Source organism: Malurus melanocephalus, unplaced genomic scaffold, assembly GCF_030028575.1.
Source record: "Malurus melanocephalus ecotype Western Australia unplaced genomic scaffold, MMel_1.1 scaffold_118, whole genome shotgun sequence".
Taxonomy (NCBI): domain Eukaryota; kingdom Metazoa; phylum Chordata; class Aves; order Passeriformes; family Maluridae; genus Malurus; species Malurus melanocephalus.
This window is the reverse complement of record NW_026623350.1, coordinates 55,812-82,701: the sequence shown is the minus strand read 5'-3', so window position 1 is coordinate 82,701 and position 26,890 is coordinate 55,812. Positions and strand designations below refer to the sequence as shown.

The 26,890-nt window shown below is 44.4% G+C and overlaps 2 protein-coding genes and 1 long non-coding RNA gene across 5 annotated transcripts in view; 2 read left to right on the top strand and 1 right to left on the bottom strand.

The window, feature by feature from the left end:
- Positions 1-11,770, top strand: part of LAMB4 (laminin subunit beta 4) — a 36,986-nt gene extending 25,216 nt beyond the window's left edge. The window contains exons 27-34 of the mRNA XM_057370039.1: positions 2,749-2,954; positions 3,842-4,045; positions 5,611-5,755; positions 7,565-7,769; positions 8,385-8,523; positions 8,761-8,937; positions 9,939-10,092; positions 11,460-11,770. Coding sequence (XP_057226022.1) covers positions 2,749-2,954; positions 3,842-4,045; positions 5,611-5,755; positions 7,565-7,769; positions 8,385-8,523; positions 8,761-8,937; positions 9,939-10,092; positions 11,460-11,599 — 1,370 coding nt within the window. The 3' untranslated portion in view covers positions 11,600-11,770. The remainder of the gene's footprint in view (positions 1-2,748; positions 2,955-3,841; positions 4,046-5,610; positions 5,756-7,564; positions 7,770-8,384; positions 8,524-8,760; positions 8,938-9,938; positions 10,093-11,459) is intronic.
- On the bottom strand, positions 7,749-16,363 carry LOC130575848 (uncharacterized). 3 transcript variants are annotated; one of them, XR_008965605.1, is made up of 4 exons: positions 16,017-16,363; positions 15,077-15,171; positions 13,918-14,598; positions 7,749-8,407 (listed from the first exon to the last, which is right to left on the bottom strand). It is a non-coding gene; the product is annotated as an uncharacterized LOC130575848 (long non-coding RNA). The 3 variants fall into 3 exon arrangements; XR_008965606.1 differs by lacking the exon at positions 7,749-8,407 and having other exon boundaries at positions 12,140-14,598; positions 15,073-15,171; XR_008965604.1 differs by lacking the exon at positions 7,749-8,407 and having other exon boundaries at positions 12,140-14,598.
- The window catches only part of LAMB1 (laminin subunit beta 1), a 43,367-nt gene continuing 32,308 nt past the window's right edge, over positions 15,832-26,890 (top strand). Inside the window, exons 1-10 of the mRNA XM_057370038.1 lie at positions 15,832-16,032; positions 16,190-16,368; positions 18,629-18,764; positions 20,703-20,776; positions 22,622-22,810; positions 22,920-22,983; positions 24,498-24,700; positions 25,946-26,066; positions 26,233-26,421; positions 26,697-26,876. Coding sequence (XP_057226021.1) covers positions 15,996-16,032; positions 16,190-16,368; positions 18,629-18,764; positions 20,703-20,776; positions 22,622-22,810; positions 22,920-22,983; positions 24,498-24,700; positions 25,946-26,066; positions 26,233-26,421; positions 26,697-26,876 — 1,372 coding nt within the window. The 5' untranslated portion in view covers positions 15,832-15,995. The remainder of the gene's footprint in view (positions 16,033-16,189; positions 16,369-18,628; positions 18,765-20,702; positions 20,777-22,621; positions 22,811-22,919; positions 22,984-24,497; positions 24,701-25,945; positions 26,067-26,232; positions 26,422-26,696; positions 26,877-26,890) is intronic.

The window sequence follows — 26,890 nt, the reverse complement described above, 5'->3', positions numbered from 1 at the left end:
AGTGTCATAGTGCAGCTTCTTAGTGTTCCCATGGGAAAATACTTGACTTTCTGTGGTACAGAAGTAGCTCTCTCTCATCAAAAATGTAAAGGCAGAACTGAGCTCCTTGGCATTTTTGAAAGAATTACATTGTCTGTGCTTAAGCTAMGTATGGTCTCCATCAGCTGCTAATAGCTGTAATGACCATGTCCCAGACTGTTTCTGGAGAAAGATGGGGATGTATCAGGCAGGGATCTTGAACAGATGTTAGACCACCCACAATGGCAGGAGATGGTCAGCAGAATCCTCTGGAAAGCRATGGCTGCCAAGATAAGAACCCCCAGAAGACAGGGATGCCCTCCACAGAAGATACAACTACAAGCAATGCACTCCCACTTACAGTTCCTCTGTGTTTCATTCAGGCATGAAAAAGCTTGGCCTAGACAAGATTTAAAAAAAACAAAGAACAAAACAAACAAACAAAAAAAAACCCCAAAACCAAAACCAAACCAAACCAAAACAACAACAACAAAAAAACAAAAACAAAAAGGAAAGTCAACAAAATGTGAAGCAGAAGGAATGGAAGAGGGGAAAAGAGGGATTAACTAAGATTTAGGGCTCCTGTGCCCCTCATTGTGCAGCCCCCCCTGGGGCAGTTTCTCCACTCACGTCCCTGTGTGAGCAGCCTGCACAGCTCTCCCMGGCTCCACTTCCCAATTGAACTCAGACTGAGAAAGGCAGAAAGGCAAAGAAACAATAAATCCCAGGGAGGTCAGTGGACACAGAGCTGAAGCATCCATGGTGCTCTCTGGTCACATTCCAAACCCACTTCATCTTTTGGCCTCWGGAGACAGATAAACAGCCCTATAAAAAGCACATGGGAGTATGGGGAGGGAAAGACCTTGAATTTAAGCTGAATTTCCTATCAGGGCCACAAATATTCATTGGTTCTGCTACCAGGCATCTAATAGCACAAAAATAGCAYTTCTCTCAAGATAACCAGCTTTTCTGATGCCCAGGAGAGAGAATGGCTTCTCACTCCATTTTCCTTTCGGGATCAGTAGCACATCCTATATATGGCTCCGTCTGTTGTTTCCTCTCTTTTTTTTTGCTGGGGTAGAACAGGATATGGCCACATACACCATCTGGGGTACATCTGGGGCACTTGTTCCCTAGACACTCATGGAGAATGAGCAGCTGCCTAYGTGTCTTTGCAGAGGATCAGGACTCGGAGTCTTCCTCACAGGCATACACTCAGCTAGCTGCCCTGGAAACATCARTATCTAATGATGAATTTAAACCTTTGGAAAAACCAAGGCACAAGTGTCCTTAAAAGAATGTTTGCAGTTTATGAGATCTCATTTAGTTATGGCTTTCCAGCCTTGGCTTCTGGCTTTACAGCAACTGTGGTACAGTAATGCAGTGAGCACAGTTTCCTAGGCTGTAAATCAAGCTGGAGCTAAGACACTGTGTTTAATGTAAAGGAACTTGGAATCTCTACAGCTCCATCACAAACCAAACGWGGAAAATGCATTTGGGCCACTTAATGGAGAGCTGAATCACTGTGAAATTTTCCTGCAATGGAATTGTTGCACAGRAAACAGTCTCTGGCTTACATTTGGAATTAGAGCAGCCTCTTGCCAGGTATTTTGTATTAGGAGCTAACGTTAAACTGTGTATTGTTTCCAAGAATTACAAGATAAATAAATAGCCTTGGTTCCACATGATAACTAAACATTGTTTAGCTTCAATCAAAGCAAGACCAAGGGCTTTAGAGCCKGAATCAAAGCACCCAGGACTTGAGTGTCTTGTCATTGACTTCAACTAGTAACTGAGTCAGTTACCAGCACAGAGAGATCAGAGACCTCTAATGCTTTTTCTCTGCTGACACATCAGTTCTGGCTCTGCACATATTTCTGCTTAGGCATTTGGGAACAAATCTGGGTTCTCTGGAGATCTGGGAAACCTTGACAACAGCAGTATCAGCTTATGTGTCTTACAAAAGGCCTGAATCCTTTTCTCAGGCTATTAATCTGCAAAAAATGTAATATTCTCCAACTCTTTTGAGTCCGCTTAAGGAAAAGCTTTCACAAGCAAACARGACTCTCACTGGAAAGGATTTTTTGTCTGGCCTACAAGCTTACTGTGGAAGTGCTTTTTTTTTAATGCACCAATCCTGAAATGGATTTTCCGGAGACGAAAAAGCCCAAATATATTCCCAGTTGTAATCTAAATTCTGGTCTCAGTCTAGCAGACCATTTAACTCTTGGGTGCTATGCTGAACAGAAAGGAGATACTTTCCTGCCTTGCAATCAAGGAGCCGATCATTTCATGACAATTGGCAGAAACAGTTTTCCCCTCTAAACTTCAAAATATAAATGTCAGGAGCTTTATTAAATCAGCAATGGCAGCAAAGKATGAGCTACTGATGAATGCAGATCGGTAGAAGTTGGTGTTCATAATGGGATCTCCTTCATACTTTTGTCTATTCTGTTGGCTTCTCACACACCTGGGGATCCTATGGATCGTGTAGGATTCACCATGTTTTCATCTAGTTTAGCAAGTTTTATAAGCATCAATAACTATTTCTTTTTGGCAACTGGATAAGTAAAGGATTAAAAAGCTTGGCTGAAGAAATGACCGTTCCTGTCCCAAATCAAACACCAGTGAATCCACCTGTCACTCACAAATTGTCCAGAACTCAAGTAAATAGACAAACTGAATGCAACYAAATGCAGTTGGTACTAAACCCTATTTCTGTTGGTACAGAAGCCATCAGCAACATCAGGAAACACTTTGAAGTATCAGTGCTGGCAGAACAGAAGACAGTGGGGACAATTCCTATTGTAAGATACTCAATGTACACCAGGAACCACGGACTCTCCATGTTGGACCATCAGATCTCAAAAGCAAGCAATGTGCTGCAACAGCTCAGAATGATCAAAAGCCCTGACGTCAAAATCTTGAATGAAAAGGTAGGCACTGTAGGCACTGTGGATTTTGAATGAAAGCTAAATGAAAGTATCATTTTTGGATGTTGTAGKGGGTTTTATTTGAAAAGGGTGCTTACATGCATTTTTAAGTCTGGAGAATGGCACTTCCTTGCCACAGCCATGCACTCACATCRAAAACAGCTGCACTTCTCAGCTGTAGTTATTTCCAACCTTCTGGAAGCCGTTGTTCCCAGGGCAGATCCAACACAAGGAACTGTTTAAGCACTCTGTAGTCTTAAGATGACATCAGAATAACTTCAGAAAGATTAACCCAAACCTCCTCCATGAGTTACTTAAACCAAGCAGTGACTTTGCCCTGGAATGGATGGGGAGTGCTCACATATCCTTTGTGTCACCAATGAGAAAGGAGGGGACCTCTGTTCTTCTGCAGGGCAGCAATGAACATCTGATAGTACCAATTCATSACAAATCTGGAAGAGATCATCCACCTAAGCCTTTAGGTTCCACATCTGTGTCAAAATATGTGGAGGGCTAGACATGGCACCTTGTTCTGTTAGAGGTTACCTGGATCCTTTAGAAAAAGCTATTGATCCACAAGATGGGTATAGTTAGGGAACAGTTTCAGCCCTTTTGCCAAAAAGAGCGAAGCAAGAGTCTTAGTGCAACACATGGAACCTAACAAATGGCTACTGCAAGGATGCTCAGAGCCATGGGCTGCCATTGGCATCCTTCAAATCACGGGAGAGGGACCTGTAACGGCAGTGACACCCATCTTTATAGAGACCAGGCACTTAGGRAAAATCCCATTCCATAGTCAAGGTTCATGTGATGTCAAACATCTTTCTTCCCTCAGGAATGTATCTCAGGCCTCCAGAGGAGCCCTGACATAAGAATCTTTCTTATTGCAGATCTGTGGTGTACCAGGAGACCAGCCCTGTGCCACAGCCGCCTGTGGGGGAGCCTTGTGCCGGGACAGTCATGGACTCAGGCAGTGTGGTGGCACAGACTGCAGTGGAGCTTTTCCTCTCTCCACTGAGGCCTTCAGGAAAGCTGAGGAGACTGCTCTGTTGCTAAATAACTTGACTGTTCAACTACAGGAACCTGAGAATCAGGTGCTGTATATCAAACCTACATTTGTTCAGTGAAATGGATGGAGGATGAGATTTGGGAGGTCACAAAGCCACAAAAACTCATCCTCTCCTCAGATAAAGAGCAGTGACATCATAGTGATGGATTCTGTCCCAATATCATAGACCTATCATGATTCAGTGCCAGACCCACCAAGAGGCTTTATCTAGGTCTTCTTCCTCACAGCTGCTAAGGTCTCTAAGGCCATGGTGCCCCGTGTCTATGGAAGTTGGTGATTTCAGGCTGGTACWGTCCCAGTATTTTTACTGGGAAAGATTCAAATGGCACCATTTGTCAGTAGCCTGACATGATTATTGCAATGRGATTAGTGCTGTGCTTGGCATTAAGCTCTATTTATACAACTTCATACTACTCTTATGTTTGCCAACAAATAACTTTTGAAAATAATTTCAAGATGAAGCTTTTCTGCCCCCAGTGATGTTTAGGAGGGCATCARTTAGTCAACTGTACTGCACAGTAGCAGTGAAAATAATTCAAGCAAAGTGCAGCCAATGCAGCATATGCCAAGGAAACAAACCAGACAAATCCCAGAACACCAGTAAAGAGTTTGTTCTTATTAACAGTCAGAGATGATGCCTGTTACAGTTATAGGCAGAACACATTTTCCAGCAGAAATTACATTCTTGCTGTGGCTTTGTCCTGTCCCTGCAGGATGCCTGGGCATCCATTTCCTCTTTTTAAAATGCACGCGACACTGTATCCCAGCCAGCGGGCTTGGAAATGAGCAATTGGGGCACCGCCCTGGGGCCCCAGGACACGGAGCAGCGGCAGCCAAAGGCATCTGCCGAGGTGRGGAGCGCCAGCCAGGCTGCCAGGACATCGCCTTTGGTCTGCACAAGCCTCAGGCAGCTCYGTGATTATATGAGTGAACTATTTTGAGACACTTCAGAAATAAAAACATCAGTATTTTTCTTGTTGCATAGAGAAAGACCAAATTTATTCCCTCTGCAGACCACAGATGTACCTGGGCCATTCCTTAAGGCAAAGCCCTGGCCAAAATAAAATATTGGAATTTGATAATTAATCTAAACTTCCCATTTAAATTATAAAGAATACTAATTTAGGGGCAAAATGTAACTTTTAAAGACAAGCCTTGAACTCTGACTTCCTTGTGTCCTCTTCAAGTGTTTTTTAACAGCAAGTCCATCACAAAATGACAAATGAAATTACATTTTCTATAATCAGATCTGAATCTGAAGAGATTGGCTTAGATCTGAATCTGATCACTGACAAGCTACAGCACAGCAATAACTGTCTGTACTCTTCTAGAAACACARGGGAGCTGTGGTTTAGCAGTGGTTSCAGAGAGAAGAAAATGCTTGATTTMGGCTTTTTCTGAGGCCAGATGAAAGCCAAGATGTAGCAGCTTCTGGAGTTCCCCAAAGGAGTCTCCTACTATTTTTCAAACCACATCAAGTGATTCCAGYTGAGCTTGGATCAAAATTACCTTTGTGTCAGAGCTCAACTTGCRAAGCAATGATAGATAACCTCTGGAAAATGGCATTGCTATTTCTAATAATATTTCCAGGTTGAAAGCATTAGAAAAATGGCAGAAGACAGCAAACTGAAAGGCTCACAATTTAATGGGCAGCTGGAGACAGCCAAGAACCAAATTGAAGTTGATGGAGAGATCACTAAGGAGTTCATCCAAAAAGTGAAAGTCTTCTTGTTAGGTAAATATGCAATGTTCTGTTTGACTCATTTTATATATATATATATATATTTCAATATAATAGAGCTTAATAGCCAGCCAGAAGATGATCTAGCTGTGTATGCATGAAATTTCTCACCTACCTCCTGAGCTGTGCAAACTTATTCAATCCCTTTTTTCCAGTGCTTCTTTCTCCCAAGTGACAGTACTTTGTATTGATTTTAGGATACATCTGTTACGTTCTGATTATCATCTTTTATTACTGTTTAGTTTGAGGCATGCAAGTAACTCCCTCTGTTCCTGTTTTATCTGAGTAAAGGRCTACTAGGATAATTTCATAGAATATATAATGGCCAGGCATGTCCAATGCATCCTCAAATTGTTATTCCACCCCCTTCTTCCAGGCCCATAAATAGAGGCTCTCCGTAGGGAGCGTGGGAATTAGGACACATACCACTCCATCGTCTCCACAAAGCTGTAACTCGAGGAATCAAAGGATTCTGGTAGAACTTCACAGCTCTCATAAAAAAAATAACAAAACAACCGTATATACCTTAAAAATTTTCCACTCCTGTGATTGCAGAAAAATGCTTTAGGAAACACAGCCTAAATTTTTATACCAGATGCACATCAAAGGGGTTCAAGTATGGCAGGATTTTCTTTAATGTCTTGAATGTAGCTGATCTCATAAATTTCTATGGATTGCATGTTGGCAGTCCTTTGGCATTCCTACCTCTACATCCAAATGGGAGTGAGGGCAGAGGACAGAGGACTTCTTTTGTTCGGAAACRTTTACATTATTTTACTGAATTGGAAGATTTAGGTCCATTTAATAYCTTAAGAGTCTCAGGTTTTTGTTTGCTAGTCACTGAAAATTCCACCTTTCGCTCTTTTATGTTTCTTAGTAGACCTACGGCATTTACTAACAATTATAAAAGCATTTTTTCAAATCTTTGCTTTGTTAATTGAAGTTTAAGAACAGAAACATCTGAAAAGCATATGGTTACATTAAATACTCTACATTGATGTTTATGGTGATTTTGGGAGAATATATTTCTACAGAAAATAGCTCTCAGGAATGCACTACTGTTTGCACACTAAACAGCTTTAATTCTTGCTGACTTACTCTGGAGATTAACACAAATATTTAATATGTCTCAACTGTTTAATCACACAAGGTCTTTTCTATAAATGGAAGTGAACAGAAAACAGAACCACTGATGTGACTTCACAAGGCATTGACTTTTCTGTGTGTGCCTCTGCCTCTTAGCAAAGAGTTAGGACAAGGTCATTTGTAGTGGGAATTGTCAAAACATGGGTTTTTTCTATTGCAAATTCTCATTCTGAGTCTGACCCAGGTTCCCTCTGCAGCTYAGCCTTTCTCATTAACCAGCAAACGAACCACTTTCTCAATATTGTGGCAACTCCAGGGAAGGGATTACACCCAGTGGCCAGCTTGGAAATCTCCATTCACATCCCAGCCTCGCCAGCTCCTCTTTGATCTGTGGGCCAAGGGAGAAATGGGCTCTGACACATCTAGCTGTGCTGGGCACTGATTTAAAACCCTCCGCGGGCTCTGTCCTACATCAGAATTTTAATAACTCAGTTCAAAGTGGGTTCAAATCCTCATTTTAGCAAGTTCTGACAACACTAACAGCAGTACCTGGAAGCATAATATTAAATTACAAAATGTTGGAGATAATTCTCTTACCCCCTTGCTGTGCCTGTCAGCTTTATTTTCCACATAACTCAAAGGGTAGGCAGCCATAAAGASCATTTACTGGGAGGAAAGAGCTACTTCAGGATACTCCCAGCTCCATWTCTGTTACAGATGAGAGCGCACCTCCAGAAGACATTGAGAAGGTGGCAAATTACGTCCTGCAAATAAACCTTCCCCTGACTCCACAAGAGCTCACAGACATGCTGGGYAAAATCAAAAGCATTATGAACCACTGTGAGAAGAACAAAGTGAATAATAAGAGAAACATCAAAAGAGAGGACGCTCAGAYGCTGCTGGTGGAGGCACAAGAAGCCGAGTGAGTAGAGTATTCTCATACTGATGTGCCAGCTCCAGCTGGGGTGGCACTGTGCATAGTAAGGCTGCTCCATAACCCTGACAGTATCCTAGTAACACTGGAGGGAGAGTTCAGATGGAGMTTTCACCTTGCCTTTTCCACAGGGCCTCTCCAGCAGGAAAGAGCCATCACCGCTMGGGCTGCAGGAGCCGATGAGCTGAAAGGAAGCAGCTCCTGACAGTTCTTGGCTCCTCTGCCTGCTGAGTCAGAGAGGCCAAAGCAGCTACTTACTTGCACCTTGGACCTGGTGGATCATTACATCTGGCTCACTGGGTGGTTTAAATTAGGGTGAGAAAGAACCAACAAGGGAAAAACACGTTCACCCATGGATCTGCCCTAGTAGCAGTGCACCACCAGGCAGGCAGCAGCATCCAACCTCACCTTGAGTACAGCAGCTCCRGTGCTTCCACACAAAGTCCATTTCTGGGGTTTTGCTTTATCAACTTACCACAGTTYTAATGGTTGTTGTTGGACTTGGGGAAATTTTCCTGCATGTCAGCACGAGTGCATTTGAAACATGTTCTTGCTTTGCTCACGCCATGATGCTACATACATTTCTTTTTTTTTCCATTTTAGCAAAGCAGCTAAAGCTCTTCCGCCTGTGGATGAAATTAATAATAAACTGAAAAATGTTGTGAAGTCCCAAGGGCATTCCAAAAACACCATCCTAAAGTTAAATGAAGAGATAAAAGGCATCAGAACACAAATCTCTCAGGTATCTTGCTGTAAATATTTTCATTTYTTTGCTATATTTATTAGAAAGATATACTTCACTCTAAAGTTTCCTTAACATAAACTTAAATTAATAAAACCAGAATGTGGCATAGATATGATACTGATTCCATAGTGCTTAAGAGTCTCTTAATCCATTGATTATGTCCCTCATTACCACACTCTGCAAGCTGSATGGTCATTGCATAAGAAATCACAGCCTTCAATTACTCTGTTTCAGGCTGAGAACGAAGTGAACAAGACAAACAATAAACTAAATGACTTGTCAGCCAAACAGACTGAGATGGAAGATGAAAGTGCCACATGGCAGGCAAAAACACTGATGACCAAGAATCAAGCGACAAAGGCAAGAGCAGAGGCAGAAGCAGYTCACAAGCAAGCTCAGAATATTGATAATGTAAGCCCTTCTGTCACATGTTAAGGGAAAAAAAAAATTCCTCCATATTGAACTGTAATTTTGCTTCAGAATCATTGCCCTGCTGTCATCAAAACTGTTAACATTTTCCTTTTGCCACGCAGTGTAAAATGCCACAGGTTAAGAAGAATTTGTGTTTTATTTTAAGGCTTCTGACMTACACTTCTGTTTGCTTGAATGAAAGAAAACATACACATTTCTCTGGCTACTCCATGACATTTTTTCTTGCACTGTGTATAAGACTTGTAGTCACCATGGGCACCAGTAAACACAACAGAGCAAATCACAAAACCAGATATTAAAATACATGAGGGATGGAAGCAGCCTGACCATTCATCCTGTGCTGTTCTCCTTCAGAGAAAGTTGATGTGGGAGTTACTTGGAGTTTTTGGTTGGCTTGGTGCTTTCCAGTAGCTCAGTTTTTTGAAAAAGAGCTAGAAATTTGCTAAAACTGCAAGAACCAAGTATCCACAGCACAAGCTTGGAATATGACTATACTTCCAAGTTACAAGAACCATAGGTAAAATCTAAACTGCAGCCTCAACAGCAACCTGGATCAGCAGGAAACAATTAGCCAGTAAATATTACTACAATCAAAAACATAAAAACCCCAGTGTTGCTACAGATAAATTGTTAAAATTGAATTAAGTCTTATGGCAAAAAGACATTTACAGAAAAGCCCTATCAACAGAAGTAAAAACAGTATAAACTTTAAATATCCTAAGTAATATTTTCTTTATATCCTTGTCCTTCCCCCTCCTTCAGGTTACTCCACTGGTAGTTTGTTTTGCTTGATTTCTACTGTGCTTTGCAAGGCATTTTTCAATGTCTACAAATTAAGAATATATTTTYTAATATTTAAGAGAGTGAGAAATCTAAACTTTGGTTCAGAGAGGATGTTAAAAAAAAGTATTAAAACCTTCTTCTGTATATCAGATTAATTATGAGATGCTTGTAAACTAAGCAACGGCATTTTGTTACAGGAATTTGCTGATGTTAAAAGAAAGTACACCATTCTTCAAGAAAAGCTGAAAACCCAAGGACCTCCAAAAGTAGCACTAGAAAAAGTGAAGCAGTTGAAAGAAGAAGCAGAAAAACTGGCTGAAGAGACTGAAAGGAAGATTAAAAGAATAACAGGTGGTGTTCYCACTTCCACAGTGAGTGGTAAACACTGTGACAGTCATGAATTCAAGGCTGAAGTCTTTGCCCACAAGCACTAACACACTAGGTTCACCTCAAATTAGGTTTAAAACAGTTTACCTGATGAAAATCTTTGCCTGAAACAATTCGTTTTAAAAGTAGTTGAATTGTTTTGGCTTATGTATTTTTTTCTGACATAAACAGGTTGCTATAAGCGAAGTTTAAGAACTGTCCAAACAAGGACTTGCAGTGATTTTCTTCAGTTTTAAAACAGGGCAAGTGCAAAATCTGCATAAAATCTGGCTGCAGATTTAGCTGGAGGCCCTGATTTATGCACTCACTTTGGGCATTTGGACCTTGGATCCTTCCTCTATGCTCTCTTTCCTTCCATCACCTGAGTGAGGGCTTGTGTGCTGGAGCTGTAGGGCAGATGTTTTCCATCAGTCCATACTCATTCCCCTTCACACTCATCTCTGAGCAATGGCAGAACACACCAGGTACAATGAGCAGGTTGTGGAGACTGAAGCTGATGTGCCCTGAATCTGCAGGGCTGTGACTGTGAGGCAGAGGGGTCACGGGCAGTGGAGATTGTGGCTGCTGTGGCCGTGCTGGCACTGCTCCGCACACACGCCTCCTTTTTGTCACCAAAAAGGAAGAGCACATCTCATGTCCCTGCACACAGGGAACCTAATTCTCCTTGTAGTGAAGGTCCGGGCATTCCCACTGTGAATCCTGAGGCCAAAGATCCTGCCAGGTTCAACATCAGGAAATACTGTGTAACACCAGCAGAACTGAAGCTGAAACTCTGTCTCAGCAGAAAACCTTCAGGACATGATCCAAATAAATATTTTGAGCACATACCTCGAGGAGAGGCATTAAGAGAATCTCAGTCACTCCAAATGTCCAGATGATAAGGGCGTTAGGAACAGGCAGCGAATACTGTGGATTTGACTCATTACCAATATGTTTATGTTGGTGTAGCTTCATGGGAACCAGCAGAAAACTGTTACACAACTGAGGGAGACCTAAGCTCATTACACCTCAATTGTCCAGGCTTTACACACATCAGTGGACATGCTGTTCCTCTGAGTGTTTCCATTTAAACCAAGTCCTTTAWGAGCTCCATGTCCTGCCCTATCCTAGCTGATGGACAAAAGCACATGCTGAGAAATTAATTTCTTCCAGGCTGTCATGCTCCTCTTACTATCCAGAAGCCAGACTTTTCSCTCCAGTTGCATATATAGCATTCCCCATTTGAAATGGGCTTATTCCTTCTAAAACTTCTGGGAAAAGAAATGCTGCTAATCCCTAGATTTTACTTACACAACAGATGTGAGCATCATTGCATGTCTCTGCTCTTCCAGATTTAGAGAAGAAACTTCAGGAACTGAATCAAACCAAACAAGATAAGGCAGAGCAACTGAGACAACTAGAGGAACAAGTGATAGCCATTAAAAATGAAATCATGGACCAGGAAAGCAAGTATGCAACRTGCAAGAGTTAGGGTCTGAACAGATAATCAGGTAAAATGCAGCTGAAGTCATCATGATTACCACGTCCTGAGCATCCTGGCACAGGGCACTGTCCTCTGGAAATATGTCTGAAGTGGTCTATAGAATTTAGGCACAGTGAATAATGTAATTTTCTCCTTTTATTTTCCTTTTTCATCTATTGTCCAGTTGAGTTTATATAGAAATAGGAAATACCTTTTAATAAAACATCTGATCTAGTAATCAGATACAGTCTTTGAGTTTCAAAATACACTCCTGTGCACAGTCTAGGGCTTCCCGTGGTGGGGGGTTGGAAATGCTCGGAGAGCTGCTGGTAACTGCCTCAAAGACACTCACAACACCCTATGTCCTCTGCAAACCCTAAACAATGTGGTTATGCCACGACCCTGCTCGGGGCTGYCCAGGCTCGGATGGGGCGATGCGGATGGAACCCTGCGGGCTCCTGCAGCCACCCTTACTGACAGCCAGCATCCAGGCACTGCCACTGCTCCAACCCCGTCTCTTGGCTGAGTCGGAGCCAACCCCATCTCTTGGCTGAGTCGGAGCAGGGATGCCCCAGGACCCCTGACCATGTGCGGGTCCCGCTCTGTTCGCTGAAAATGCGGCAGCTCCGTGCAGCGCGGGGCCGCTGGCGGTGGGCGACAGAGCGGATCCCCCAGCGCCCACTGGATGGCAGTGCGCAGATGCTTAACGCCGAAAGCAACTTAAAAATCTTTTGTCTGGCAATGGTAATCCTGCAATGCCTTTTTTTCCCTTATGCTTATAAGGGGTTTCACGCATTTTTCATTAATGCAGCTAACATCTGGAGGATAAATCCAGCTCTTAGGTTTAAGCAGTAAGTCCAAAGGGCCAGAAATGTTGAAAACCAGTTTCTCCAGCTCTTCTCCCACATGCAGCACTTCACAGAAGTCAGGGTTCACTCAACAGTTTTTTGTAGCCATAAAGAACACCTGAATTGGCCTAAATTCCCTTTTTTATATATAAATAAAGAAGGAAACCGTGGCTAAGCAAATGTTACAGCAGTGCCAGAGTTTAAAAAAGGCTGAAGTGAGCTATRCCTCAGTTTCAAAATCCCACCCTTGGTATACATATTCCTGCARGATGCAGAGCACACTAATGATGGGTTTCCCTCAGTTAACCCTGTCATTCCTGGCTGGACTGTCCCACAGCGAGCGACTTCATTCAGCACGGTGCTGCTTCAGAGCTCAGATATAGCCCAGACCAGGTCTGTAAAASGAGGAATGCTCTGCAGAAACACAGGGCTCTGAACATTTACCCATGCCAGCAGCGCCCGTAAAACAACCCTTATCGATTCAACGGAGATAAACACTGCAYAGTTATCACCCTGTGTTTACAAGAGCTAAAGTAGCATTGGTATGCGCTGGGGGCTTGGGTGGGAACTGCTGGCGGATGAGATTTCTGAGATACTCCTCTAACTCAAACCAGCTGTGAGCCAGGGCAGTGTGCAACGTGCATGATACGTGACACATTCTATTGTGAAAATAATGGAATCAAATTATAATTTTGATATAATCTGACAAAGCCACCTGAACGCAGGACAGCACRTAAATTGTGGGTTAGCATTTTCTGAATTTTAGCACTTTAAAAAAATCGTCTGTGAGGTGTGAGGCTTCTTTCTAAGTTACTAGGCTGTAATCAGATGACTGTATTTAGACTGACTTTGTCATAATGAAATCGAACATCACTGTTTTACTTGCAGCACACACCAAGCTGCACACATGSAGGTCTCCAAGCAAGGAAGAGTTTTCTGCAGGTTTCAGTGCATCCCTGCTGCACTGCACCTGGAAGRGGCAAACTAAAGCCCTTAGACAGAAATTCCCAATTGCATATAAACCAAAATTATTTCATTCATGGCTTTAAAAATCTGAATTCACAAGCAAAAAGTTGAAAGAGAACTTCCTCCTAAAATCCACTGTTGACAGTGAGAATTGCCGTATGGCTTTCCACAAGCTGCGTGGATGAGAAATCTGTAACCACAAGGCAGTTAAGTGTGCCTGGAGGGGACATATATCCACGGGGGGGAAACAGAAATCGCTGGAAGAAAAACGGAAGCAGGAAGAAGAAAGTCAGCACAGAGTCTAATCTCCCTTGCCTTCCTCCAAGCATGCTCAGACACACAAAGGAAGCAGATCTGATGGGACCAGCAGCTACAGAACTCCAAATCCATCCTGTGACAGCTTCTGAGGTTTACAACTGTGCAGCATTTCCGACTGGAAGTGATGCAAAAACTTTCAAAGTGTTTTTGCAGACTTGATTTGTGGGGGAAATGCTGTCTCTAGATAAAAAGTACCTCTTTGTAGTTCTCCCTGGACCTCTTCCTTTTGGGCAGAAGTGGCTTCAKAAAACTGTTTCTTGAAAAAAAAAAATTGAAATARGTATCTTGCTGCAGAGCATTTTGACTTCAATGGCATTAATAAAAATGCAAACAACAATTAACCAATGTACAATCACAGATATATTTAATCAAAATCATATCRTCAGCTCTGTCTGCTAGGCATTCAACCACTGCAGTGTTTCAAGAAAAAGGGCGATCAAGTGGCTCCCACTGAGGTCAAATCCTGAAATTTTGTTATTTGAGAAGACTTCCAACCCAGCACAAACACAGATGATACTCCAGGGCTGTAAAGGTGGCTCACCAACCACAAGGATAGGGCGTGACACAAAAGTGAATTTTTATCACTTGAAGAGTCAAAATACACCTACTCACTATTTGTCACAAGGACTGCAGAGAGGGAGGGACACAAGTTCCCTGTTCCTAATCACTCACACACTAAATGTGGTGGTCTCAGTTGCCTCTGAAAGAGGACTGCGGTTTTGGGTGATGGTGGCCATCCCAGTCCGTGCTGAAACTCCAGCTCCATCCTCGATGTCACACGACAGGGTCACCCCCAGGCTGGAACAAAGCATGTTTTCATGCTGTCTGTGGCAAGGCACAAAGGAGCCTATAAGGGAGAACAGGACTTCTACAAGGCTATGAAACAGAGGGGGAAAAAGGAGAACACTTCAATAAAAGCTCAAAAAACATGGGACAAAAAAAAGTCCAGTGACAATGAAACAGTTGCATTTGGGATGATGCTGCTGCCCATCTGCCATGGATCAGAGGAGGTTCCATTCTAACAGCACAAAAGTAAAACATTTTCTGTAGTGGGGGGACAAAAATGTTTGTGGTACTRAAGCTTAAAAAGTATGTCAGGGTTATGAAATTGAATTTGTTTTGTGAATTTAGAAGACCACATGCAGAAGAAGTTTATAATATTACAATTCCTGTCCTCTCAGCTTAGAATGATTTCATTTTGTGGATATCTTTAATGAAACAGCTCCACAAGTTCTTTAATCCGGAGTCTTGGGTTATGTTTCAAACTTGGTGTTTAACCTTTAGGGCAAGTCACTTGGTATCTCTCTGTTTCTGCTTATCCATCTGTAAAATGAGAATGAACATATTTACCTACCCCGGCAGGGTTTGCTGGGCCGGACAGACCATGGTGTGTTTTCACTCTCGCATTGCAAATAGTGAGGGCAAAGTGTTCTTGAGGGACACTGGCACCTGGTAAAGATTTACACAAGTTCACGTGTCACACGTGCGCAAGCAAAACCCGGGTATATAAACCCAGGCATTTGTCCCTGCCACATCCATCTTTCATTCACACTCCTTGATGGTTTTTTACCCGTAAAGCTTTTCCCTGGGTGCTGAGGGGACTCTGCCACCGGCCAACCCCYTGGCTCTTTGCTGGGTTTTGGGCCATCCATCCTTCCCAGGGGCTTGGCTCCATCCGTACCATCGGCTGAAGGCAGGATTAGGTTAATTACCCCAATCCTTCGTTGTTATTCCACCGACAGGGGCAGGGAAAGGGGCACACGATTGGTGATTTCCCCCATCTATCGGCCACCACTTTCCCATTGTCTGACCCCATCTGGAGCCCGCTCCCGACGCTGGGGAGCAGCGGGAAGTGCACAACTTGGGGGGCTAGGGGCTGGAATCCCCCGTGTGCCTCCCGAGGCTCCCTGGCTGCAGCGGGGTGAGAGTTCCCCTGCTCAGCCCGCTCTTCCACCCACCCCGGCCGAGCTGCCCTTCCTCGACGGCKGCGCTCCCTGCCCCGGCTGAGCGCTACGGCGGGGCCGGGCTGTCCCGGGGCGGGGGGCCGTGCGGGAGGGGCTCGGCCCGGCCCCGCGGATGCGGAGGGGCGGAGGAGGAGGAGGGCCGGGGGCACCCGGCGGCGCGGGGCCGCGGTCGGGAACGGCGGCGCCTGCGTGGAGCAGCCGGAGCCGCGGCTTTCGGCGGCGCGTGGAGGGGCAGCCGCGTCCCGTCCCGTCCCGTCGCGTTCTGTCCCGTCCTGTCCYSTCCCGTCCCGCCGGTGCCCGCCGCCCGCCATGGGCCGCCTCCCGCTGTACCTCTGCTGCTGCCTCGGTAACTCCCGCTCCGCTCCGCTCCGGCCGCCGTCGGGGCACGGCGGGCTGGGCGCGCCTCTGCAGCGCCCGCCGGGGCGGCTCRGGGCGCCCAGCCTGGCCCCGCTCCCGCTTCCCTCTCTCACCCTCTGTCCCCCTCTCTCCCTCCGGCCGCGCAGCGCTGTGGCCCGCGGCGGCACAGGAGCTACAGGAGCCCGAGTACAGCTATGGCTGCGCCGAGGGCAGCTGCTAYCCCGCCACCGGCGACCTGCTCATCGGCCGCGCCTCCCGCCTCTCCGCCTCCTCCACCTGCGGCCTCCGCCAGCCCGAGCCCTACTGCATCGTCAGCCACCTCCAGGTGAGCGCCGGCCGCGGGCAGGCAGCGCTCCCGGGTATCGCCTCCTGTGCGGGGTTCGGGGACTGCGCGGGGCACACACCCGTGGGCAGCCCCCGGGCCAGGGTGGCGGACGAGCCGCCGCCTGAGGGAGGGAAGCGCGGGCAGCCGTGTCCGGTGGGGCAGCATCGTGCCCCGTGCGGGACCCCACACACCGGGTCCRGGGAATCCCTCGCGGCTTTCGGCTCCCGACCCCCCTTTCCTTTCGAGGTCAATAAGGAAGAATGTGCCGCACTAAGTTCAATTAATGCTCTATTTCCAGGCTCTCTCGGAGCCGTCTAGACAGCTTCCTGATGGAGAGTGGGCTGTAGGGCCCGGCAGTGTTTTGTCCACAATCCCCGTAATGTAATTACTTGTGTATGGTCTCGGAGTGAAAGGATGCAAATAAGGATATCTCAGCACATCTGGTGAGCTCGTTGCTTTTTAAAGCCAGAAGCAGCTCACCTAATTTAAAACCTCTGAGAGAGAAGGGATGGTGGAGAAGAATAAACTATCAGTTATAAGTTGAACGCTRTTGAACTGAAAGTAAAGGGATAATCTCCGGACGAATTACTGTGGAGACAATAGGGCCGGATTCTGGCACTTGGAAGGAAAACCAGGGGAAGCAGGAGGGGCTGTAGCACTTGGGCCATTTATGCCCTGAAGTTACCAAATCTCCCCTCATCCCTTTCCCTACCTAAAGTTTTATCATATAAGGCTCTGTCTGTTAGMGTTAATACTTTATTTAACGTGGGATTAGCTTCACTGAACTTTTCCAGTGAATTGACTTTAACAACGTAAGCATCTCTGGTAGGACARAATAACAAAGGCGCTTTGTTACATTTTCTTGTGTCAAAAAATGTTGAACTGGTGTAGTAAAGAGCATCATTTCAGTTCTCATGTGCCCATGTTCCTGAGCTCCCAGCCCTGTTTCAGCATTTGGGATGTTCCTGGTTACTTTTGAACCCTAATGTGTGGTATTGAAGAAGTCATGAGAAGGTGCCAGTATCCTCTTACTAACATGAGGCTTGACCGCACTGAGTGCTTTGCACAACTAGGCCTTCTAGGATTCAATTTTGGTCAGAGAAGGACAAGTTGTGACATGAAGTCACAAGTATGGGGAGAGAAGCCCAGAGTACACAGTAGGGAATGTCTTCCCTGGGACCCCTGCTCTTGCCATTCTTTCTGCTGGAGGAGTCTTTGAGGGCTGGTGGGAGGTGAAGCCCTGATCTTGGGAGGAGCCTGCGAAGCCAGAACTGGGGAAATGGAAAGCCTGTGCGATGCAGACCTGCCAGTGCTCACATTCTTGGCTGATAAAGAATTGTGCTTGTCTCCATAAACGTGCTGGAGGAACGATGCCTGTGTAGCTTTTGGCAGTGATGAGTTGCTGGTGTGTTGGAACTCCCTCACTGCTATCCTRTGAGCTCCTCTCCCTCATCTGCCCACTCCAGGTGGTCTGGGCAGGAACCCTGCCTTTTGGTTCCATTTGCACCCCACCTTGCATGAGAAAGTGGTGGTTTTAGGCACTAGGACAACACAAAACCAGCACTGTGTGTAGTAATAGTCATGATCTGGTTTTGTCCTCCTAGTGAAGAAGTTTCTGCTTTTCCCAAGCAGCACGGCCAGACTTGATCCAAGCTGTTTTGTTTGGGCACAGCTTGTAAYGTGTGCAGATGGATTTTATGTGCTCAGCTTGGGATTGCAATAGCAGGAGAAGATGCAAGGTTTGGGCCAGAGTTTGACAAGCTGGTTTCAGAGAAAAGGGCTAAGTCACTGAGGGTCCCTTGATGTGCACTGAACCTTAGGTATCCCTAATGCAGACAACTTGTATGTCCAAGCCAGCTTCCAAAAGCCAGTGTTATTTCACACAACTGGTTAAGATGCAGTTTTGCAYGTGTGCATTTTTACAGAAGCAATTCAGCAATTTTTGTAGATGCTGCCTTTGGTTCTGAATTCCACTGGAGAATAYGTGTGCTAGARCAGWTTTCCTGMAACTGCAATTTTGATTGGAAACATGCTTCCCCTAAAAATGAAGTTTATGGAATTCCTGGCATATTTTCCATTTGGCAATTTGCATTAATTCATAAAGGTAAATACACTTARCGTTTCAATGAAAAAATACCTTTGATGACTCCTGCAGGCAAAATGAGTGGAATGTGATATGGATGGAAAATACTCMTATCTSCAGGAAGCAGCTATTGCCCCATGKWTAAAATCAGTAGTGCTGATTATCGTGTTGTTTCAGGAGGACAAAAAATGTTTCATATGTGACTCGGAGGARCCCTTCCACGATACTCTCAATCCCGACAGTCATCGCATTGAAAATGTTGTCACCACGTTTGCTCCAAATCGCCTGAAGCTCTGGTGGCAGTCGGAAAATGGTATGCGGCTTGGCCGGAGCAATTTCCGGGGCTGGGAGCTGTTTTCCCTCCTTTTGTTTAAGGRTACCTGTGGGTTTGCTGTTACCTCTGGCCTGGTGATTACTGCCCTGTGAAGGATCATGCTGTGTGAGGAGCCATGAGTAAAACTGGTTGCTTTTGTGTGCCCTGGAGCGGTCCTTAATCTGTAACAAAACCCCCTGAGTCCTCCAGGAGTGTTGGAAACAGCTGTTCAAGCACTCTGCAAGAATCCTTTCCTAAAGAGAAGAGTTTTCCACGCTGGCCTCAGATCTCCCTTATATTCGGGCAGCAGGAGCAGAGCAGCTTTCCAGGAGTAAATATCCCAGGGTAGCGCTGCCAAGGAAGCACAACAGGGYTTCCCCACACCGCTGGGCTGCAGGCTGGGGAAGGAGGAGGTTTGGGCACAGGGCTGTTGCCCTGCCTGCAGACCTCCCATTTCCTTTTCCCACCCCAGGAGAGTAAAGCCAGGGATRTTTCTTACCCTACAAGCTGCCTTCTACCTCCTGAGCTCCCTGAATTTCTGTACTATATGCCAAACAATAAAATGAACTGCAGAAACAAGCCAACTAGTTAAAAACAAAAATTGCATATTAGTTTGGTGGGGTTTTTCTTTTTTTTTTTCTTTTAATCCTTCCTCCATCTGTTTTACTTTTCTGGTTACTTTTGGCATGCCTTCATACACAAAACAAGGCAGTGAGAGTTTCTCAAACAGCAGTCCTACACTGAAGCCTTAAAGCCAGCTGGACAGGATGGGATTTCTCCATATGCACTGGCAGTAGCTGCCTTACTGTATATGAAAAGAAAGGTAATATTTGTAACAGTTTTGCTGCCTGTTAAAGAAAAATTTTCACTAAATTCTTTTTAACTATTTAGATTAGCCTAGCAAGCTGCTTGCCTCCAGCAGCTCTCTACTAGCATTCCAAATAATTCATGTTTTTTGCAACAGGCTTGGCAGCATTCACACAGAAAAGTTCTTAGCTCATAAGGTCATGAAAATGTCCTTCAACAAYAAAAAACAAATGATTCTTTCTGTCCAATTCATGTTTTCGTCTATTCAGGCATACAGCATAAGGGACCATTGCTGCATGCTTCACAGAATGTTACAGCTGGTCAAAAATTTAAGTGCCTTATTGTTTTTATTATTTTCATTTCTTACCCTTTCTCCTCTCTATGAATCTTGATTTTATTTTTTGTTTCCAACTACAGTATAATTAGTATCCAGCTGTTTTGAGAGGTCTTTTCACAAGGCAAAATAATATTTGTAGCTGTTTTTCTTCCTTTCTGTGTAGAGTCCTTGACCACAGGTATTCGTACAGCAGAGTTTGGAAAATCTTTTGCCTCTCACCATTTTCTTAACCCTTGGGATTGCAAAGCAGAGCTGTGATAGAGTCTTTAGGTTCTAAAGGAGATGTCTTGTGGATAGGAGAGTCCAGAGTGGGTGAAAAATGGTGGAAAATGGCCCCACCAGACATGGGTGAGACTGGGGGTGTTAGGGCTGCAGAAGCTTGTGCTGCTGCTGCCAGAGAGGCTGTGGTGTGAGAGGACAGYGTGGGGCCACCATGCAGCTCCATGCCCAGCATCCCCAGCTGTACTGGGGCTTTGGTGCCAGGGGCCAGCCTGTGGTGGTCCCATCCTTGCCCCACATCCAGTGATGCCAGTCACAGTTCTCAGTGTGAAATAGTGGCCCTGCAGTGGGATGTTTGGTGCTGATCATGCACAGGAATCCCATGTGTGATACTCTTCAGCAGGTCCTTGGTGTCTTCCCCATACCTCACTTGACCCTCATAATCCTTTTTCACAACAGAGCCAAGTGGTAAAGAAAATAGTCTCTCTGTGCCAACAGAGTGAAGGCAAAATTTAGATGTAGAGAGTGGCAGGTGTCCTTGTTTGCTGAACACCACCTTTTCTCTGCCCCTGCAGGTTTGGAAAATGTGACTATCCAGCTGAACCTGGAGGCTGAGTTTCATTTCACTCATCTCATTATGACCTTTAAGGTAAGGAAATCACAACCTTACCCTGAACCCTAAAACATGAGGAAATGAGAGGTCTCATAGTCCTTCACATCTATTTRAGATTTGGGATTTGGGCTTTGTCAGAGTGCTTTGGCCTGATTTTTTTTTGGAGCTGCCAACCATTAACCTGTGGTGAAGCCATGCAGAAAGGCTGAGTGAGCCTGCAGAAGGAGTCATGCTGAAGCTGGGTTTTGTGTTGGAGTGTCTGTCTGGTGGTTGTGTTCTAGAAGATTATTAGCTAAACCATATAGTAGCAAGGGTGTTTTTCCTAAAAAAGTTGGCCATGGTATCAGTTTTCATTTGGCAAATGGAAAGGTCGTCAGGAAGAAGGAACATCTGTACACAAAGTGTCTTTGTTTTTTTTACAACAGATGTCTTGGAATGGTAGATTATGTCCTGTACATCCTAAATGCTCTTCCCATGTGGACAAATTAATCTCCGCATTTTTACGCATCAGCTTTCTAGGACAGACGGTTCCTCTTTCCTGTGGTGTTGTCTAGGGTTTCTCCCCTGCCTTAAAGTGGCTGAGGTGGAAAAGTGCTCCTTTCTGCTGGAGCCAGCAGTTAGGGACCCCCAAAAGACCCCTGACCTGTTGTGGGTGCTGCAGCCATTGTACCCCAGTACTGGGGCTTGGCCTGCTGTCAGGAGGAAGACTGCAGGGGAAAGATAATTGTCATCATACTTTGTGGACTTTGTGTGGTGGACACTTGAGCTGTCTTCCTTCTATGTTGCTACATTTTTTTTGTTGAGTGAGATACTAGTTTCTAAGCTGAGTGATATTTTCAGCTACAAAGCAGAGAGAAAATTTCTTTCCAGCTGTGACTGAAATGCTTGGCTCTGGGAGCTCCTCCTCTGAATACATAAAACTAACAAAGAGACTGTTGGGCTTGCTTGGTAGGCTTGAGCCAGGTGCTAAATTAATATCTGCTTTGTGAAAGGCAGCACACAAATAAAAACATGATATTCTTCAGGTCAGAAGGATTACTAATCTTTTCAAAAGCTCATTAGCTACTTGTTCTAGAGTTGAACACATGTAGGTAAAAAGGACACTGGTTTGTGTTAAGCAAATGCAGCCTGTCAGAGTCTATGTAAGGTYAGGTGGAGGAAGGTTAGTGGGGATTGGGGGAGTCAAGTGCAAACATGAGTGGACAAAGCTGAACCTCTCAATCTCCTTAAAGAAGGTTTTCTTAGGGCAGCACAGAGGACAGCTGGCACTGAATGTCAGAGATGCTGCAAAAGGTCATGTGGTCAGGCAAAGAGAGGTAGGGAATGCTGGGTCTTCTCTGAGCATCAGAGAGTTACTCAGCAGTAATTTCTGGGCATCAGAGCTGGATAGGAAGCACTGACAGTGGCTTCCTGGTCCCTGCTGTAGGAGAGGATGCCCATTAAGTCCTGTGCAGAGGATCAGGCAAAGAGGGGATGGGAGGAAGAAGGCTGGGCTGCTTTCCACAAGCATTGGGAAAAAAATCCTTTTGACTCTGTAAATCCCTGTTTTAACCCCCACATTTCAGAAAGAGTTTGGAATTAAAAAAAAAACTTATAAAAGAAACAAGTTTTCTTATTTATTGTGTGTTTAAGCACTTTGCCACTGAGTTTTTTGGAAGACAGGTAGCCTGTGGTTTGATGTGTGTTATTTCATATATTTGCCTCTGAGAAGAAAGTGGCATATAATCAGAAAAATATTTCCAATATTTCCACACACTGGAAATAGTCGRTGCAGGAAGATAGATTAAAATCCAGATTTGTGGGTTGCTCATGCTAACAAGGCTCAATGTAAATGCAAGTAATAATTAACCAAATACAATCACTTGTTTTTCTTACTGTTAGACATTCCGCCCTGCTGCAATGTTGATTGAAAGATCATCTGACTTTGGACAGACATGGCAAGTTTATAGGTATTTTGCATATGACTGTGAGAGCTCATTTCCTGGGATTTCAACTGGACCCATGAAGAAAGTGGATGATATAATTTGTGATTCCCGATACTCTGACATTGAGCCATCAACAGAGGGAGAGGTCAGAGGCGTTTTTTTTCCAATATGTTTATTGTGTAGACCTTTTCCTTATAAATTCAAATTCTCTTATTTTTGAAACGGAATCTTGTGTTGTTTGATTTCTCCTCCAGGTAATATATCGTGTTTTAGATCCTGCTTTTCGAATTGAAGATCCATACAGTCCAAGGATTCAGAGTATGTATGCAGTTACCTTTCAGGCTGATTTGAAAGCATTTCAGTARTTACTTGCTTACAAAAACCAGTGAGCCACAGCCAAAATCGTGCATTAGCCCCTGATACCAATTTTGAAGTCATATGAATACCTTTGTGTGTGGCTCCTTTTCCTGACTCAGACAGCGATGTACTGGAAAATAAGGATCAGTGTTGTGAACTCAAGGGATTTTTGCTCTCACACCCCTCATCGGAGTTGATCCTTCTCTTAATTGATCAGGGATTTATTTTCATTAAAGRCCCCCTCTCCTCAATACATGCAATTGCCAAGAGAACCTTGGAATGTGGTTCTGTAATTGCACAGTATTCAGAAAGCAAATAAATACAGCTACAAAGGTGCTTATTTCATTGTGCATTTCTAACTGAAATCAGTGTGGTCATGTTTTATTTTTCAGAACAAAGTTATGGCTTTTGAACTGTTGGCCATGGTAGCAGTGCATGGCTGGACCACACAGATGTGGTCATAACCCACAGTGTGCTGTAGTGTTCGTGCATGACCRTGGCAGTCCATGAATTCAGAGACAGAGAGATCTATTGCTCAGCGTGGCTTAAGGAGAAACCTTGTGGGGCATTTGGCCTGAGGGAACTGCAGTGCTTGGCCTTAAGCTTGACCTCTGATTTAATAATGCATTCTCAGGTTCGGTTCATGTCCCTCAGTGTAAAGCTACCTGGAGCAAAAGGAAATAYRTGAAGTATRGGAGTGTCTGCTCATTRCTATGAGTTTYGTGTTGGTTTTTTGKKTTTTTTTTACTCAACATTTTAAAGGAGAAACTGCTTTCATGGGCTTGAAGTACTTTTTCAAGCCTAGTTCAAGGCTATAAGAAATTACATGGGATTCACAATATCAAAGTAAACATGTAGATGGTATTAATTACTGCCATATTGTATTTCGGTGGATTATCCCTCAAGAACTTCTTTGTATTTGGTCAGTGTTGCTTCTTTCCACAAAATGTAACTAATTATATTTACTAGGAAAGTTGGGTGTATACAAAAGAAGAATTGTTTTTATCTTTGTTTCCAACTAAGACTTTTTCAAAAAGTCACATAACTCTTAAGGCTCCTAGTCCCCTTGGCARCAGTTCTCAATATCAAGTCCTTGCCCATCTTAGATTTTTGAAACCCCAAAGAACCAGTGTCTTTTAGATGGTGCTTTTCTGCTTGTCTTCAATGTTTGTGTATGTGCCTGTGCATGTCTATAATAAAATAGATCAGTATTTTAAATTATGTTTAAACTTACTTAGTTATCAACATGTAATAAAGTAATGTAATTTTTTTTTTAATTTGGTGGGTATGAAGTGATGTGTAGTATGTAGGTGCTGAAATGAAATTTGATCTAATCTGCTCATAGGAAGCGTGCTTAGGAAGTCACTCCTGGCTTCCTCCCATTCAATATAATATCTSGTAAATAATTCCAAAATGGGCTTGCTGTTTTTTTTTTGGTTTTTTCTTTTTTTTGTGTATGTGTGTGTCCCCTGCAGATCTATTAAAGATCACAAATCTGAGAGTCAAATTTGTCAAGCTGCACACTCTGGGAGATAACCTCCTGGACTCCAGGATGGAGATCCGAGAGAAGTACTACTATGCCATCTATGACATGGTGGTTCGTGGGAACTGCTTCTGCTACGGACACGCCAGTGAGTGCGCGCCCGTGGAGGGCTTGGATGAAGAAGTGGAAGGAATGGTAAAKATCCACACTTTTGGGCATAAAGCTTGTTCTGTCTGTGCCTCTTAAGTGATTTGAACACAAATGYAAAGATAAWACTGTGTCTCACCTCTGSACTCTTGATTCTCCAATAACAAAGTGTTATAATTGTTCCTCCTTGGCAAACACCTGGGTCATTATTGGTGTTAATCAAACACAGATCTCAGATTAGGTGATAATTGTTTTAACATTCCTTTTTTAATTATGTTAAGAAGCTGATTAAATTGAAAGGTAGGAATGAAGAAAGGAAGTGTAACCTTATTAGGTCAGAGACGGGTGTGTGAGTTGACTTGGTTACCCTAAAATTGAAGCGAATGGAGGCATCAAAGGCTGAAATACTTGTGAATCAAGCATGACCTATGTTCCGATCAGTTGTTACCAGTGGAGAAGTTGTCACCCTAATTAACAGAGGCCCTGAAGGAAACCCCTGATTGTCTCCRTGATGTGYTGCTGCACAAGTGCCACAACCCATSTGGGGTCTGCTTTTCCCTGTGATTTTTGCCCAACAAGCAGTAATAACACCCTGTTAATGGGTGAGTTATTAACTGGTTGGAGATGTGGAAGCATGTGGGAAGGTTGTGTGGGCTGTCCAGGGCTGCAGGATGCCATCGAGCTGGGTATGCTCCATTGCCCTGTGTTTGGGTCAGTGTCTCCACCTGAGCTTTGCCTTTAGCATCATGGCTGCAGTGCTGGTAGTGCTGGTGGTCTGTGGCAGCAGCTGTCACACGTGGTTCTGTTGGTGCTTGTTCTGTACACACTGACAGCAAAGCCTGGGGTTGGTGGATAAACCCCATCCAAAGTGTCTGTTTGCTTTAAGAACCAAGGCAGGGCTGGAAAAAGGGCACTGGGCTAGTGACCTTCTGATACAACCAGATCCTAATTAACAGATAATAAGCAGCTAACTTTCAGTTCCCAGAAGCTTTTGTGATTATTTAGGTGGAACTGTCCTCTCCCTTGTTTATTTCTGATGGCATTTATTCAGGCACTAGTTCCAGTAAGAAAAGAAGGACAAATCTGTATGAAGACTTTCTTATCTGGGGAGGTAAAGGACACTCCTATGGCCCTATGTGACTTTCTAAATGCAGTTACATGGATTAAAGTCTGTAAAAGTATATCCATTATCTACTAGCTTTATTTTGCATTAATTGGAGAATGGTCTGGGTTTTTATTTCCTTCTTCTTTTATAACCAACTCTCTTTTTATTCTTTTCTTTTTCAATTACAGGTTCATGGTCACTGCATGTGCAGACATAATACCAAAGGATTAAACTGTGAGCAGTGTTTGGATTTCTACCATGACTTACCGTGGCGCCCTGCTGAAGGTCGCAATAGTAACGCATGCAAAAGTGAGTTGRAGTAAAATGCAGAGCTGGGTGCCATGAGCATTACATGCTGTCACTTGGGAATTTGTGTGTAAAATCCTTCATGTTCTTTGGTTGACACCGGTGTGTCTTTTGTGCAGAGTTGTATTTCCCCTAGGACTCTTAACTTTGCTTTCTGTCTTTGTCACAGAGTGCAACTGCAATRGCCACTCCAGCCAGTGCCACTTCGACATGGCTGTGTACATGACGACRGGGAACACCAGCGGGGGAGTGTGTGACGACTGCCAGCACAACACTATGGGACGCAACTGCGAGCAGTGCAAGCCCTTCTACTTCCAGCACCCAGAGAGAGATCTGCGGGACCCYGATGTCTGTGAGCGTAAGTGCAGCCCCATTCCGCAGGGTGGGAATGGCCTTGGGATCCTTGAGGGAAGGTGGTTGTCTTGGAGGTCTTGAGCGAGCCTGCCTGGGTTTTGTTTTCTCTTTGAGAATCTGGAAGTTTACCTTATCCTTGCGTGCCCAGCCCACGTCATGTCTGATACTTGGAGGAGTGATGGTGTTTCTACACAGCAGCTGAGTTTCAATGATTCAGTGTGAGACTTGGCCTTTAATTTTGTAGCAGTTAATAAAACACGTGCTATGCTTCCTTCTTAGCTTGTGACTGTGACCCAGCTGGCTCCCAAAATGGTGGGATCTGTGACCGCTACACTGATTTCTCCACCGGCCTCATTGCYGGACAGTGCCGCTGTAAATTATTTGTCGAGGGGGAGCGTTGTGACCTCTGCAAAGAAGGTTTCTATGGCCTGAGTGCCGATGACCCAGCGGGTTGTCAGTGTGAGTAAAAACAT